We start from the raw sequence: 17,761 nt of genomic DNA, 5'->3' as shown, positions 1-17,761 counted from the left end.
GTATTTATTTTTAAATTGTCACGTAATAATTGTACATATGAATGGAGTCCATAATGATGTTTTGGTATGTGCATGGGCTCTGGATTTTTAAGATTTATTCTGCTTTAGACTAATTGTAAAAAAGTGGCTGGGCGCAATGGCTCATGCCTATAATCCTAGCCTCTCAGGAGGCTGAGGTGGGAGGATTGCTTGAGCCTGGGAGGTCAAGGTTGCAGTGCGCGACTGCACTCCAGCCTAGGTAACAGAGAGAGAACCTGTGACCAAGCAAGACCCTGTCTCAAAATAAAAAAATCCAGAGCATGAATCTTGGGCGATTTGCCTATACATCCCTCAGACCGTACTATGATATTAAATATCACAGCTGGAAGGTTATATAGTAACCATAAAAGTAGTTAATTCCGATTCATCAGTAAAACCCTGAGGATTTCCATAGATAAATAGGCAAAGAATGTGGACACACTGTTCAAGTAAGAGGAAACACAAATAATAAATTAATTTGAGGAAACAGTAATCAAATTAAAGCAGTCTATCACTAGTATCTGCTACATGGAAGAAAACGGACATAGTGATAATGCCATTTGTTTGGGAGACAGTGACGCAGCTGTTGTGGATGTACCTTGATGAAGCTTTGTGTATTAGAATAGCCCTTGTTAAAAAGCAGTACATCTGCCATTAGAAGCCTTTAAGGCGTTTATATACCCTCAATAATTACTCTCTTGAGAATGTATCTTAAAGAAATAATTCAACAGAAAAAACAAAGTTGTATACATGAAAAATTTTATTTTACTATTACTTATAAGCCAAAAGCATTAAAAGCAGTTTAAACATCCAAGAATGAGCTACACTGATACATAGAAAATGTTTAGATGCTATTAAATGATAAAAGAAAAATCCCGACTAACAAAATGCATGCAACATTTACTGAAAGTAAATATTGTATTTGTGAAAACAATTCAGTTGGAGTGGGGTTTACAGATAGTTTCCATCTTTTAAAAATCTTTAATTTAGTTTTTGCTTTCAAAATACAGTACAAAAACACAAATCCCAAAGATTTAGTAAGTGAGATAAGATGAAGGTGGAGGTACAAAGAATAGGTTCCAGTGATGAAAAATGCCCACTTGGTGGTGTTTGTAATTTGAAGATCATCTGTTTTCTTTTCTGTGGTTCTCGTTTTCCTTAGGTCCTCAGAAACGTGAAGAATTATGATCTCTGGAGAAGGACAGGAAATCACCCCATTTGTAAAACAGTTTTTATACTAAATGCTAGTTTTTGCTGATCTGTCTATACAACTGCTGATAAACTGGCTGGGCAGGAGTGCCACACCTTTTGATTCTGAGCATTTGATTCTGACTTCTGCACTCTGGTGGCCGCTGGATCTTTGGGATTAAAGCTCTATTGGATTTGTACCTCAGAGGAAGACCAAGTGGCTGATCCTTTGGACTCTGTAAAGAGCATTCTTCTAGCCAGAGGGTGGAATGGCAGCAGTAACTGGAAGAAAATTAGTTTTTTGGTGCCCACACCCAAGAGCACACACATGCTGCACTGTCTCGGAAAGCAGGGCCAGCTAGAGCCACCATGTTCTTCCTTACCTCAGTTTACCTGCAGCCTGCGCTGCACTGCAGATGCCCACCCTGCCCTGGGTCTGGCCGGCAGAAGCTCTGTCCAAGGTCCACACATCTCCAGGTTCACGCCAACATCCTTGTGCCCTCCCCACCTTCTCTTCCAACGCATTAGGTGCATTGTTTAATTGAAATCCAACCAACAATTGTGTGTCAAGGCTGGTTCGGTGCAGTGGCTGGGCAAATTAATTTTGGGCCAGGATGGGGGTGGGTTTTGCAGTGAGGGTAGGGAAAATGTCAGGAGTAGGAAGGTTCGGGGGCTATGGGAAGGGAAGGAAGACCAGAACTGGCTGTCTTCTTTTATAATCCATTAGTAGCACCATGGCTCATTTGAAATGAGAATATTACTCCCACCCAACCGCAGTGAACTTTCTAGGTAGTTGTTTTGAAAACAATTTTTGTATCTGTGAAAGTCTTTGCTTTTTGTTTCCACCTTCTAGAAAAGTCTGCTACCAGTTTCCTTACTGGATACAGCCATACTCAGCCCCTCTCGCATCCAGCCCGTCAGGGTCAGGGTCAGGGTCAGGATCGCTCAAGACGAGCACCGCATTGTCTGCTCTCTTTTGCGCAGGATTTTTCCCTCAGACCCAGGGGACATTGCCTTGGACTTTTCTCTACAAATGCCCTCAGATCTAAGATCAGAAATGATTCTGCTTGTGGAACTCGTGGCTTTCTGTCCTATTTTCCTTTTATCTGAGCCCTGCAGGTTGCCTTCGGTGCCCACACCAGTTCTGTCTTCATGTCGCTGCATCGTGAAGCCCCATTTGCCTTTAGTCCCTGCTTTGTGTGTCTTCACTTCCACAGTCAGTGTTGCCCCTCAGGGCATACTTTGCTGGTGAACGGGCTGTAGAGCCTTGAGTATGTTATTGGCCTAAGTGGGCATGAGGCCCCAGCATCCGACTCCATCTGCCAGGCTGCAGGGCACAGCAGCACTGGCATAGACAGGCACGCTCTGTCTTCCAACGTGCACCAGCCTTTTCTTACATATTTTGCCTATTTTTAAAAAATATGAGGAGAGGGTGCAGATGGATAGCTGTGCCCTCAGCCTCCTAAGCCAGGTAATATATTGATGTGCAGGCTTTTTAAGAAATCTTAGTCTTATCACAAATATCAAGTAATTTATTTTTTCCATTTTCAAATGCAAAAGTTAGCCTAGGAAGCCTCCCAGTCATCCCGAAGGACCTTTTGACTTTGCTTATATAATTCTGTTAAAAATTGAGGAGGGGATTAATGAGTACAATGAAAACAAAACAAAACAAAAAATTAAGGAGAGGAAAGCTCGAAAGAGGATAAGAGACTGAAAAGGCACCTCAGAATGGCTGTTGTGGGCAGAGTCTGTGGCATGACTTTCCCCACCCTGCCCCTCTGGTCAGAGCAGCTGGAGAGATGGGATCAGTAAGATTAAAAAACTTTTGTTCGGCCAGGCGCGGTGGCTCACACCTGTAATCCCAGCACTTTGGGAGGCTGAGGCGGACGGATCATGAGGTCAGGAGTTCAAGAACAGCCTGGCCAATATGGTGAAAACCCGTCTCTACTAAAAATACAAAAATTAGCCGGGTGTGGTGGCTCACGCCTCTATGCCCAGCTACTCGGGAGGCAGAGACAGGAGAATCGCCTGAACCCAGGAGGCAGAGGTTGCAGTGAGCTGAGATCGTGGCACTGCACTCCAGCCTGGGTGACAGAGCGAGACTCCATCTCAGAAAACAAACAAAAATCGTTTGTTCAAGCTGCATCTTCACATTGAATGAAGCATTCAGACAGGTGACTGCTGCTGTCCACAACTGTGGGCGGAAGTGTGCCTTTTCCCAGTTTCTCGTCCAGGAGGTTGAACAGGAAATATTCAAGTCACTGGGATATATGCTTTCCAAATGCTGGCCCCCATAGCACCTTTCCCCATGTCTTTCTACCAAGCCTCTTATGTTTATTCTGTGCAGGGAAGACGAAGAGTAGACCATGTTCTCTGTGTGCTGTGCATGTCCTGGTGTCACTCATTGCCTCTTATCTGTCACCATTCTAACATAAGTCAGCTTAATAGTTGACTCTGAATAATGCAAGACCCAGCTTGCTTCCAGAATGGCCTAGGACCCTCCTCCTCCTGCCAGTTTTTTTTTTTTTTTTTTGGTTCGTGTGACATAATCATCTTTCAAAATTAACCAAATGCCCCAGAAAATGATGTTACCACTAAAATATTTTCTCCAAGAAGGCATACTGTAACGGAAAAGATAGGTAAGATATTTTTTTCCCAAGAAGTAAGAATTGATTGTGCTGAATGTTCAAACTCTGGAAACTGTTCACAGTATGTTGTTCTTAGCTATTATTTATATAAAATGAATTATTTTCTCTCTCAGTCATGCCATAGTGGAGACTTCTGTTTCTGAATAAGTGACAGAGTAATATGAAATAATGTGATATGTCAGAGTGACATGCAGCATCATGAGCCTGTTTTTATGTTCTGTGTACAGTGGCATTTGATTGAGATCAAAGCCTGTCACAGCCTGCTGCTGGGGGTGTGGGGATATGCCAGAGTCCTGTGTTTGGTTTTAGAAGTTTACTGAATGTTTCCCACATGAAGAATAATGGATGGCATGTTAGTTTCTATAGGTAAAGTTGTACATCTGTCATTGTTGCATTTCAAATTTAACACATAGATGCTTGCCTGTCTACTTGGGTGAATGCCTCTTGAGAGAGCAAAGATTACATGCATGATGTATGTTAAGAAACAGTTTCCGGCCAGGCACAGTGGCTCACACCTGTAATCCCAGCACTTTGGGAAGCCGAGGTGGGCGGATTACGAGGTCAAGAGATAGAGACCATCCTGGCCAACACGGTGAAACCCTGTCTCTACTAAAAATTAGCTGGGCATGGTGGCATGCGCCTGTAGTCCTAGCTACTCGGGAGGCTGAGGCAGGAGAATCACTTGAACCTGGGAGGTGGAGGTTGCAGTGAGCCGAGATCGCGCTACTGCAATCCAGCCTGGCAATAGAGCGAGACTCCGTCTCAAAAAAAAAAAAAAAAAAAATTAAAACAGTTTCCATAAATGGAGCTTAATTTGCTCTGCTGTCCTTAAGCCCTCATGGGTTTTTTTTTTGTTTTGTTTTGTTTTGTTTTTTTTAAAGAGAGTCTCATTCTGTCACCCAGGCTGGAGTGCAGTGGTGCAATCTTGGCTCACTGCAACCTCTGCCTCCCAAGTTCAAACAATTCTCCTGCCTCAGCCTCCTGAGTAGCTGGGATTACAGGCGCCTGCCACCATGCCTGGTTAATTTTTGTATTTTTTGTAGAGACGGGGTTTTACCATGTTGGTTGGCCAGGCTGATCTCAAACCTCTGACCTCAGGTGATCTGCCCACCTCGGCCTCCCAAACTGCTGGGATTACAGGTGTGAGCCGCTATGTCCGGTCAAGCCCTCTTGTTCCGAACCCTGTCAAGGCTCTGCCTGAATGAGTTTTCATCTGATTGTGGGGACCAAGTCCCTGAGTAGAGGGCCAAGAGCTAGGGAGGGGGAAGAGACTGGCCCAGGTGGTAGGGAGGAAAGAACTCCCAGAGTTTCCTTTAGCCAGGAAACCTACTCTACTGACCCTGTGACTTGGACAGTCAGACATCACCCTGAGAGTGACAAGTGTAAAATGACTCCCTTCCTCCCCCGCCCTCTGGAAGTATATTTAGATACTTGAAAGCAATCCTTTTCTAAAATTGCCTTACCTAATTTGGCCTGAATGATTAAAAGAAATAACTCAGGAGTTACAAAGGAAAAAGAAAAAGAGTTACAAGGGAATTGTAGTCTATTTTTCTGAATAGAATATTAGTACTGTGGTATTGCATTTCATGGGAATGGAAATGTATTGGTAAAGCTACCTGATGGAAGCTTTCTCTTGGTAACAAAAATGGAGGGTGTATTATGTGCAGTTATTTAAATATATGTATTCCATTGTTGCGTGTTTTTTTTTCCCCCCAAGACAGAGATTTGCTCTTGTTGCCCAGGCTGGAGTGCAATGGTGTGATCTTGGCTCACTGCAACCTCTGCCTCCTGGGTTCAGGTGATTCTCCTGCCTCAGCCTCCCGAGTAGCTGGGATTACAGGTGTGCGCCACCACACCCGGCTAATTGTTGCTTTTTTTTTTTTGAAACGGAATCTCGCTCTGTTGCCCAGGCTGGAGTGGAGTGCAGTGGCACGATCTCAGCTCACTGCAGCCTCTGCCTTCTGGGTTCAAGAGATTCTCCTGACTCAGCCTCCTGAGTAGCTGGGATTACAGGTGCCTGCCACTATGCCTAGCTAATTTTTGTATTTTTAGTAGAGACGGGGTTTTGCCTTGTTGGCCAGTGTGGTCTCGAACTCCTGACCTCAAGTGATCCATCCGCATCGGCCTCCCAAAGTGCTGGGATTATAGGCGCGAACCACTGCGCCTGTCCCATTGTTGTGTAATTTTAATAATTAGTTTTTTAAGTACTTGATTTTTGTGGGGTGATTGGAGTTAATCAAATATAGCTTGTCATGTGTGTAGTTTGGTAAGATAACTTTTTTAAATTCATGTTTTCTCTGCCTTGAGGTAGTAAGGGAAAGATCTTAATCAGGATTTTGGTAATTACCTGATTGAATTCAAGCAAATGAGACATCACGAACTTCAGTGGTTATTGATATTTCAGGGTATATACCTGAAATGCCTAGAGGATACAGATTTCTCATTTCGTTCTTTGGTCTTTCATTTCTGTATATACAGAAATGACACTTCTTGGAGGCAGTAGTAGCAGGAAGTCAATGAATTGAGTAGAGGGTCCCATTCCCTCAGGCTATTATTGATCAGTGACAATTTATAAACAGAAACTGCAAAGTCTGCGGCAAGTGGCCGCCTGCTTCCTAGAAGGAGTCCATGAAGGTTAAACTCTGTGGTCAGTATTCGCAAGCGCCGGGCATGGTGGCTCATGCCTGTAATCCTAGCACCTTGGGAGGCCAAGGTGGGCAGATCACCCGAGGTCAGGAGTTCGAGGATTTGCAAGCAAAAGATCCTCTCCTGAGTCTTTCCCAGATACCCAGCAGTGCAGAGGCTAGCTGTGGAAGGTTGCACTGGGACAGGAATGTACTATATGCCTTGCCTTACTTGTCACCATTGAGATTTCCAGAGAAATGGGCATAACGTCTCTTAACAACAGCAGAAAGCAAAATACATTAACTTAAGATTGACAACAAAAGATTATCAAGTACCATGTTTTCCAGCCAATCAGTTATTCGTGGTAATAACAAAATAAAGGTGGGAAAATGTTATAATTTTTAAGGAAACTGTGTACTTTAAAAATCTTCTTTATGAATATCCAATGTTACTGTAATCCTGCTCCATTAAATGCAGCATTGTTGTCAGGTGCTGCCCCTTGCTTGGGAACAGCATTGGGCTTTTAAATGTCTGCAGAATCTCTGCATTCGAAGGGAATTGAGAATGAACTTCCTGGTACTGTAATGAAAATAAGGTCTGCTCAACACAATAAACTTGTCCTCTCTTCTTTAAAACTGCGCAGTCATTTGGCTTTTGTGTTTAGGAAGGGCAGATTGATAGAGCGCAAAGTCCAACCCCTTCATCTAGCAGAAGCTGCAAACCCAGACAGAGGAATGAGGGCTTTACCTGAGTCTTGTCTGCTGCTGGGGCTGGCTTCGGTTGCATCCAGTTCTTTGGATTCTGAGGATAGCACCCAGGTCTCCTCCAGGTCCTCAACCTCTGGGAGCTGCCCCAGGCAGAACTCGGCAGGCAGGCATAACAGGTGGGGTGGGAGGGGGAACCTCAAGGCAAGAAGGTGTCATGAGACCCCTGGGCCAGCAGAGTTCCTTAGGAGGGTGGCATGGACTTTGCATTTTGCCAGTTCTCTGAGCTCCTACTCCGGGGTGGATATGCATTGAGGATGTAGTCTCTGTGTGATGATGGGGAGGGCGGGGAGGGGCACCTGGTGCCTGTGAAGGCACAAGAGAGGGCCCTAAGGTGCAGGACCAGGACTAAGCTGCTACAAGGAGGTGGTGCTTAGGTTGAAGCCTGAGGACTAAGTAGGGGCGAGGGGTGGGCAGAGGGGAGGAGCTTGAGCTAGTGTCGTTGAGGGAGCTGCATGGAAGCCTGCACGTGCCAGGAGAGGGGGAATGGGTTTGATCCTGGGGGCACAAGAAGGCCCCTCAGGTGTTTAAACTGGGTGCTGGCACTAAATGGGTTTTTTGTTGTAATAAACTTTGTGTTGAGGTCTGTAGCACATATTGAAAAGTACGTAAACACTCACCTTGATAGGTTTTCACAAAGTGAAAGCACTGGCATATCCATCATCCAGATAAAGAAAAGGAAGTTGGAGTTTAACACTTAAACATCTGATTACAGTCTGGCTTCCAGGAAGGGCAGAGCAGCATGTGTCAGACCAGCCTACGCCTGATCATTACACACACTATTTGAAAAGCACTAGAGCCTGCTGAGATACCGGCAAGAGAGGGAGAGCACCAACCATCAGAAGTGAAACCTCATGTGGCTCACAGGGAATAAAACAGAAGATGTCAGTCTTACTAGGCCCAGGAGCCAAGTCACTTCAGGACATTCTTGGCAGCTGCACGCTGGTGTGGGGGCACATCCCAGAAAGGAGGAAACCACAGAAGCCCCCAACTTTGCCTTGTATAGTCTCGTCAAGTTCTTGGCGGGTTCCTGCATTATACATAAGCAGGGCAGAATTCCAAATGGAAAGCAGCACTTGGGAAGGCTGGAAAAGCTGAGCAGAGATTTCAGAAGATGTGCTGGGGAGAAGAAGGTTAGAATTCATTTTCCATCAAATTAGAGGGATTTGGTAACTATTTCAGACTCTCCATTGAAAACCCAGGGTGTAGGCCTTAGGATTAGGACCACATCACAGAACTCAAATCTAGGGTCTAGGACTGAGGGCAAAACTAAGATAGACCTACCCTCATAAAGCCTAAAATGAAGGCTTCACAGAATCAGGGTGATCACTAGTAACCAAACTCTGCTAAAACAAAACAGTTTTTGTGGAAAAAAACTGAATCCAGAGTCTCTATAGTATATTATTCAGAATGTCCAGTATATAACCACATCAGTAGGCATGAAAGGAAGTGGGAATATGTGACGTGGTCAAGAAAAAAAATCAGGCTGGGTGCGGTGGTGCACACCTGTGACCCCAGGACTTCGGGAAGCCAAGGCAGTTGGATTGTTGGAGCCCAGGAGTTCAAGACCAGCCTGGGCAACATGGTGAAACCCCATCTCTACAAAAAATACAAAAAATTAGCCAGGCATGGTGGTATGTATGTGCCTGTAGTCCCAGCTACTTAGAAGGCTGAGGTGGGAAGATCATTTGATCCTGGGAGGTTGAGGCTGCGGTGAGCTGTGATAGTGCCATTGCACTCCAGCCTGGGTGACAGAGTGAGACCCTGTCTCAAAAAAACAAAAAAAAATCAAAACAACCCATAAACCAACGTGTTGAAATCATTCAATAAAAATGTTAAAATAATTATAAATGTTTTTCTTAGATATAAGTGGATGCTTTTTTATTGCCTTTTGGTATGTCCTGAGTTTGTGTGTGTGTGTATGTATATGTGTATATATATATATTTATTAATTTAATTGACAAAGATTGTGTATATTCAAGGTGTCCAGTGTGATGATTTGCTACACATGTGCATTGTGTGATTATCACCACTGAATTAGGACACCCATCCCCACCTGTGCTGCACGTTAGATCCCCAGAACTTAACTTTTTTTTTTTTTTAAGACGGAGCCTCGGTCTGTCGCCCAGGCTGAAGTGCAGTGGTGTGATCTTAGCTCACTGCAACCTCCGCCTCCCGGATTCAAGCAATTCTCCTGCCTCAGCCTCCTGAGTAGCTGGGATTATAGGTGTGCGCCACCATGCCCGGCTAATTTTTGTATTTTTAGTAGAGATGGGGTTTCACCATGTTGTTCAGGCTGGTCTCAAATTCCTGACCTCGTGGTCCACCCGCCTTGGCCTCCCAAAGTGCTAGGGTTAGAGGAGTGAGCCCCCACGCCTGGCCTGTCGCACAGGCTTAAGTGCAATGTTGTGATCTGGCCTCACTGTAACCTCCGCTTCCTGGGTTCAAGCAATTCTCCTGCCTCAGCCTCTCGAGTAGCTGGGATTACAGGCAACTGCCACTGCACCTGGCTAATTTTTGTATTTTTAGTAGAGATGGAGTTTCACCGTGTTGGTCAGGCTGGTCTCAAACTCCTGACCTCAGGCAATCCGCCCACCTTGGCCTCCGAAAGTGCTGGGATTACAGGCATGAACCACCACGCCCAGCCCCACAGAACTTATCTTTAAACTGAAAGTTTATACTCTTTTGATCTGCATCTCCCCATTTCCCGATTTGCAGAAGAAAAGCCAGTGAACTTGAAGACAGGTTAATAGAAATTATCTAAATTGAAAAACAAAGTGGAAGAAGAGATTGAAAAAGAATAAATGAACAGAGACTCAGTAAACTGAGACAGTATAACAAATGCATAACTAGAATCCCAGGAGAGGAGAGAAAATGTGGCAGAAAAAAAAATACGGAGAAATATTGCCAAAATTGTTTGTTTTTTAAAAATGCGGTCTTGACCCAGTTTTGAGGCCCTAGCTTTGAGGTCCTGGCTAGAGGCCAGTCAGTCCTCTAGAGCAGCCAATCAAGTTTACACCCTCAACCACCTCCCTTCTTCAGCTCAAGCTCCAGGCCAGCACCCTGACACCCCAGGGCGGTACCAGACAACCTGCTACAGCCCCTGTGGCCCAGCACCTGCTGAGATTATTCCAGTCAGTCTCAGTCTGCTGCCCCTGCCTCACCTGTTCTTTCCTGGGAAACCACAATAAGGGGTCTCTCCCACATTCCCCTGCTCCCTGTGCCCCATAACCGGTGGTTGCTTCCACTGAGTGGCCCTGCCTGGAGTGCTGTTTCTCCCCAGGGAACTGAGTGCGACATGTCAAATTTACCGTTTCTCTCTTGATCTGCATCAGGCCTCACCGGAATCACCACTCTCTCCCCTTAAAAGCAGGATGAATATAAAGAAGGCCACACCTAGGTGCATCATAGTCAAATGCTGAAAATTAACGATAAAATCATGAAGAGGTAGTAGCCAGGAAAACAAAAACGCCTGATGTGTAGGGGAACAACAATGAAAATGACAGCTGACTTTACATCAGGAACGGGGGAGTGACGTCATAGAATGCTGAAAGGAGCTAACATCTTACATGTAGGGAAAATATTCCTCAAAAATGAACCTAGGGCCACGCGCGGTGCCTCGCACCTGTAATCCTAGCACTTTGCGAGGCCGAGGCGGGTGGATCACCTGAGGTCAGGAGTTTGAGACCAGCCTGGCCAACATTGTGAAACCCTGTCTCTACTAAAAATACAAAAATTAGCCGGGTGTGGTGGCAGGAACCTGTAATCCCAGCTACTCGGGAGGCTGAGGCAGGACAATCGCTTGAACCCGGGAGGCAGAGGTTGCAATGAGCTGAGATCATGCCATTGCACTGCAGCCTGGGTGACTGAGGGAGACTCTGTCTCAAAAAAAAAAAAAAAAAAAAAGTTGGAATAAAAACATTTTGGGGTAACTGAATGCTGACAGAGTTCATTGTAGGAGGCAAGTACTACAAAATTGCTTTAAAAAAAAAAGCTCCCGAGGGGGTGGCCCCAAGAGTTGGGGTTCAGTGTCCTCCAAGCCCTGGTCCTCTCCAATGGGCCTGGGAGCCACCCCACCTGACCCGTTTTCCCGACCCTGAGGTTGGCTTCAATGCTGAGGAAGCCCACAGTATTGTCAAAGAGTGTGTAGATGGGGTTTCAGCTGGCGAAGATTATAATCACAGCATCAATCAAGCATAGTGGAACAATCCTTAACACATCTGGTTAAGTTGGGAAAAGCTTATACATATATTGTGACCTGTGCAATGGTCCAGAATAGCGCATATGGCTTTCATACAGCCAGCTCCTGTTTTTGGAATACCGCATCTGATGGAACCTGTACCGTAAGATGGGAGAAGCGGACCATGAACTGTATTGTCAACGTTTTTTTGCCATTGCTATTGTTCTTTAACTGACTAAAAATGTTGGGCTAAAGCCATTAACTTAAGAATTTGTCAGTGTATCCTTTCAAAAAATGAGTAATATTTATTAGTGTGCTAGATGACAAGCGTGCAATATGTAAGCAAAATGCTGTAATCCCAGCACTTTGGGAGGCCGAGACGGGCGGATCACGAGGTCAGGAGATCAAGACCATCCTGGCTAACATGGTGAAACCCCGTCTGTACTAAAAAATACAAAAAAATTAACTGGGCGTGGTGGCGGGCGCCTGTAGTCCCAGCTACTTGGGAGGCTGAGGCAGGAGAATGGCGTGAACCCAGGAGGTGGAGCTTGCAGTGAGCCGAGATCGCGCCACTGCACTCCAGCCTGGGCTACAGAGCAAGACTCCGTCTCAAAAAAAAAAAAAAAAAAAAAAAAAGGAAGCAAAATGAAAAGCACTTAGTGCTGTCTGACAGAATTATAGATGTAATTTTAAGAGTTGCTCCTAGCAAGTTAAAAGTGCATATAAAATATGCAACTCTTAGTTAAAGGCTTTATTATCAGTCTTATCTATACAAGTAGTAAATTTTGTCATTGCTTTAGTTACACTATCTGTAAATAATTTTAAAGACTTATTACGTGGGGTTCAAATTGAGTGGAATAAAGTATAGATTAAAAGTATACAATTGGCTGGGCGTGGTGGCTCACACCTGTAATCCCAGCACTTTGGGAGGCTGAGGTGGGTGAATCACAAGGTCAGGAGATTGAGACTATCCTGGCTAACACAGTGAAACCCCATCTCTACTAAAAAATACAAAAAATTAGTCAGGCGTGGTGGCACGTGCCTGTAGTCCCAGCTACTCAGGAGGCTGAGGCAGGAGAATTGCTTGAACCCAGGAGGTGGAGGTTGCAATGAACTGAGATCGCGTCACTGTACTCCAGCCTGGGCAACAGAGCGAGACTCAGTCTCAAAATAAATAAATAAACAAATAAAAGAATAATATTAACAAAACAAATGAGTCTAATGCAGTGATCTTTGTTTTTGGCACATCAGAAATTCTCAGTCATTATTCATGTTTCTTTATGCTGCTGGCTTTTGTGCCCTTGAAGATTATAATAGTGACCAAAATATATATGCAGACTTATTTTTTATTGTTGTTGAAGCCTAGTTTAAGAAAAAAAAATTCATACCTCATGAACTTGCTATCTGCTGTGTTTCTAATTAAAATATAATAAATATTATCTTCCTGTGCTGAAATAAAAAGGGCCAGGCACAGTGGCTCGCGCCTGTAATGCCAGCAGTTTGGGAGGCCGAGACAGTCAGGTCCCCCTGAGGTCAGGAGTTAGAGACCACCCTGGCCAACATGGTGAAACTCCCTCTACTAAAAAAAAGTACAAAAATTGCTGGGCGCGGTGGCTCACATCTGTAATCCCAGCACTTTGGGAGGCCGAGGCGGGCGGATTACAAGGTCAGGAGATTGAGACCATCCTGGCTAACATGGTGAAACACCGTCTCTACTAAAAATACAAAAAAAAAAAAAAAAAAAAAAAAAAAAAAAATTAGCCAGGCGTGGGCGTGGTGGCGGGCGCCTGTAGTCCCAGCTGGAGGCTGAGGCAGGAGAATGGCATGAACCCGGGAAGCGGAGCTTGCAGTGAGCCGAGATCGTGCCACTGCACTCCAGCCTGGGCGACAAGAGTGCGACTTCGTCTCAAAAAAGAAAAAAAGGGAAATGATGCCAAATATAAATTCAAACCTCCAGGGAGGAAGGGCGCACTGGAAATAGTAAATATGTGGGTAAATACACTATTTTTTTCTTTACTTGAGTTCTTTACAAGACCATTGATTGCTTAAAACAGAAATAACATTGGTATATTGCAGGGTGTATAGCATGTAGAGTAAAATATATGACAATCACACAAAGGATGGGAGTTGTAAGGTTCTTAAATCTACTGTGATTTGTTATGAGGACAGGGCAGGAGAAACTGATAAGCTAAGGCAGCATATTGCTTTCTCTAGCGCAGCCATCTGAAAAACGCAAAGTGTTATAGCCAAAAAGCAAAAGAAGAGGTACAATGGAATGCTTAAAACTTTTTAAAAATTAGGGCTGGTGGGCGCCGTGGCTTATGCCTGTAATCCTAGCACTTTGGGAGCCAAGGCAGGCAGATCACCTGAGGTCAGGAGTTCGAGACCAGCCTGGCCAACATGGTGAAACCCTGTCTCTACTAAAAATACAAAAGCTAGCCAGGTGTGGTGACGGGCACCTGTAGTCCCAGGTACTTGGGAGGCTGAGGCAGGAGAATCACTTGAACCTGGGAGGCAGAGGTTGCAGCGAGCTGAGATCATACCACTGCACTCCAGCGAGACTCTGTCTCAAAAAAAAATTAAGGCTGGGCACACTGGCTCTTGCCTGTAATTCCAGCACTTTGAGAGGCCAAGGTGGGAGGATCACTTGAGCCCAGGAGTTCGAGACCAGCCTGGGCAACATAGCGAGACTCCATCTCTACAAAAAAAGTTAAAAATGAAAAAAAAAATTTTTTTAATTAAAAAATTCCCCTGAAACATAAAACTTGATCAACCCAATAGAAGACAGGAATGGAAGGACAAAAGAATCAGTACAGAGGAGACAAATAACTAAATAGTAGCCATCAAACTCAAAACTAAAAATTATCAGTAATTACATTGTAAGTTAATTTTCTTAAACATTCTAAATAAAAGGCTAAGATTTTCACATTGGACTTTAAAAAGCAATTTACCAGAATTGCATGTTAAATGAAAGTAGATAGGGTGAAAGAGATCTAAGGGGTGGTCACTGCACTGAGTCATTGATCTGGCAAGATCAACTGGAAGCAACTATTCTGGAGCTCTGGACCCTGTTCAAACACTTACAACCACAAGGGAAGCACTTCCTGAAGGAAGAGACTGCTGATTTGTGAGTGAGTGGCATATGTGACCCACCACCATCCTCCCTCCTCAGTGCCACCTCAGCTGTAGGGATGGCTGCCTGCACTCTTGGAACATCTCACTGGTGCCAGGGTAGGCAGTGGTGACCTCCTCCTTCAAAAAAATTGGGTCTGTAAATTTTGGCTGTAAATTAAGGCAGGCACCTACTTTAGTTTTGGCCCTCTTGGCAGTGGTGGCAGCTGCTTGCCCTTCTATCAGAAGATTTAGCTTCTCGATGGGCACCACCAACATGGTGTTCAGGCACTTTGTGGAGGTTGGCCAAGTGGCTTACATCTCTGGACCTCATGCGGGAAAACTGGTTGCGATTATAGATGTTGTTGATGAGAACAGGGCTTTGGTTGGTGGAGCTTGCACTCAGGTAAGGAGACAGGCCATGCTGTTTAAATGCATGCAGCTCACGGACTTTATCCTCAAGTTCCCACACAGTGCCCACCCCAGAGGCGTGGCCAACAAGCCTGGCAGAAGGCAACCATTCATACAAAATGGACAGCCACACGATGGGCCAAGAAGAGTGAAGCCAGAGAAGGGGAAGCCAAAATGATAGATTTTGATCATTTTAGTCATGAAGGCGAAGAAAATGAGGAACAGAATGATCAAGAATAAAATTAAGAAGCTTCAAAAGGCTGCTGTCCTGAAAGCTTCTCCCCAAAAAGCACCTGTTGCCCAGGCTGGAGTGCCAGTGGCATGATCTTGGGTCACTGCAACCTCTGCCTCCCAGGTTCAAGCAATTCTCTCACCTCAGCCTCCCGGGTAGCTGGGACTACAGGAACTTGCCACCATGCCTGGCTAGATTTTTTTGTATTTTTGGTAGAGACGGGATTTAGCTACGTTGGCCAGGCTGGTCTCAAACTCCTGACCTCAAGTGATCTGCTGGTCTCTGTCTCCCAAAGTGCTGGAATTATAGGCATGAGCCACCGGACCCAGCCAAGGACAAATTTCTATAAACATACAAACTAACAAAACGGGGACAAAAAGAACTAGAAAATCAGACGAAACCTATAACAAGTAAGGAGAGTGAACCAATAATCAAAAACCTCCCAATAAAGAAAATCCCAGGACCAGATAGCTTTACTGGTGAACTCTACTGAACATTTAGAGATTAATGTACCACTGTTTCTCAAACTCATCCAGAAGATCGAAGAGGGAAGAACACTTCCAAACTCATTCTATGAGGCCAGCATTACCCTGATACCAAAGCTTTGTACCTTGTAGGGTACAAAGATCCTATAAGAAAAGTGGAGGCTAATCTTCGTTATGAAGAAGCAAAAATTCTCAACAAAATACTACCGAACCAAACCCAGCAGTGTATTAAATTGATTATACACCAGAGCAAGTGGAATTTATCCCCAGAGCAAGGGCGGTTTAACACAGAAAAATCTTTCACTGTACCATGCCATATTATGAAGGAAAAATACTAGATTCAGCCAGGCACAGTGTTTCATGCCTGTAATCCCAGCACTTTGGGAGGCTGAGGTTGGTGGATCACTTGAGGCCCAGAGTTCAAGACCAGTTTGGCCAACATGGTGAAACCCTGTCTCTAGTAAAAATACAAAAATTAGCCAGGTGTGGTGGCAGGCGCCTGTAATCCCAGCTACTCAGGAGCTGAGGCAGGAGAATCACTTGAACTCAGGAGGTGGAGGTTGCAGTGAGCCAAGATTGTGCCACTGCACTCCAGCCTGAGTGACAGAGTGAGACTTCATCTAAAAAAAAAAAAAAAAAAGATTATCTCAGTTGATTTTTAAAAATTGATTAAATTCAATACCCTTTCATGATAAAAACACTCAATAAACTAGGAATAGAAGGGAATATTCCCTGCATGATAAAGACTGTATGTGAAAAATCCACATCATATTCAGTGGTGTAAGACTAAAAGCTTTCCCCCTAAGATCAGGAAAAAGATAATGATGCCCACTTTTGCCACCTCTATTCAACATAGTACTGAAAGTTGTGGCTGGAGAAATTAGGCAAGAAAAAGAAATAAAAGACACCCAACTCTTTGTGTGTGTGAGACAGGGTCTCACTCTGTCACCCAGGCTGGGGTGCAGTGACATGATCACAGCCCACGGTGGCCTCAGCCTCCTGGGCTCAGGTGATTCTCCCACCTCAGCCTCCTGAGTAGCTGAGACTACAAGCACATGCCCGAGTAGCTGAGACTACAAGCACATGCCACCAAGCCTGGCTAATTTTTGTATTTTTTATTGAGATAGGGTATTGCCATGTTGCCCAGGCTGGTCTCGAACTCCTGGGCTCAAACAATCCTCCCACCTCAGCCTCCCAAAGTGCTGGGGCTACAGGTATGAACCACTGTGCCTGAATATACCCAAATTGGAAAAGAAGTTATCTCTGTTCACAGATCATATGACCTTATATATAGAAAACCCTAAGGAATCCACAAAAACTGTTAGCACTAAATAATGAATTCAGCAATGTTGTAGAATACAAAATCAACACACAAATAACAGTATTGCTAAACACTAGCAATGAATAATCCAAAAAGGAATTCCACTTACATATAATCAAAAAAGAATAAAATGCTTAGGAGTAAAACAAAAGATGAGAAAGGCTATACATTAAACTACACAACATTAGTGAAAGAAATTAAAGTTCTAAATAAATGTAAAGACATACTGTGTTCATGAATTGGAAGATGTAATGTTGTTAAAATGACAATACTCTGCAAATTGATCTAAAGATTCAATGTATTTTTGTCAAAATCCCACTGTTGTTTTCTGCAAAAATATAAAAATCCATCCTAGAATACATATAGAATTTCAGCAGACCCTGAATATTCAAGGCATTCTTGATAAAACAGAACAATGTTGTAGGACACATACTTCCCAATTTGAAAACTTACTACAAAGCTACAGTATTTAAAACAGTATGGTACGAGCATAAGAATAAACATGTAGACAGATGGAATTGAAAGAAAAATCCTTATATATGTGGTAAATTGACTTTTGATGTGGGTGCCAAAACAATTAAAGTAAGAACAGGCTGGGCACAGTGGCTTACGCCTGTAATTCCAGCACTTTGGGAGGCCAAGACGGGTGGATCATGAGGTCAGGAGTTCAAGACCAGCCTGGCCAAAATGATGAAACCCTGTCTCTACTAAAAATACAAAAAAATTAGCCAGGCATGGTGGCGGGCACCTGTAATGCCAGCTACTCGGGACGCTGAGG

General features: G+C 44.3%; 1 protein-coding gene across 9 annotated transcripts in view; it reads left to right on the top strand.

The window, feature by feature from the left end:
- Positions 1-7,114, top strand: part of UGGT1 (UDP-glucose glycoprotein glucosyltransferase 1) — a 112,751-nt gene extending 105,637 nt beyond the window's left edge. For all 9 annotated transcript variants that reach the window (XM_054477102.2, XM_054477100.2, XM_054477098.2 and 6 more), the window contains one exon: positions 1,181-7,114. In XM_054477102.2, the coding sequence (XP_054333077.1) occupies positions 1,181-1,206 (26 nt within the window). In that variant the 3' untranslated portion in view covers positions 1,207-7,114. The remainder of the gene's footprint in view (positions 1-1,180) is intronic.
- Positions 7,115-17,761: the final 10,647 nt, after the last annotated feature.

The sequence above is a fragment of the Pongo pygmaeus genome, chromosome 11 (assembly GCF_028885625.2).
Source record: "Pongo pygmaeus isolate AG05252 chromosome 11, NHGRI_mPonPyg2-v2.0_pri, whole genome shotgun sequence".
In the NCBI taxonomy this organism is placed as follows: domain Eukaryota; kingdom Metazoa; phylum Chordata; class Mammalia; order Primates; family Hominidae; genus Pongo; species Pongo pygmaeus.
Note: the sequence above shows the minus strand (reverse complement) of the source record. Positions and strands in the feature narration are given on the sequence as shown.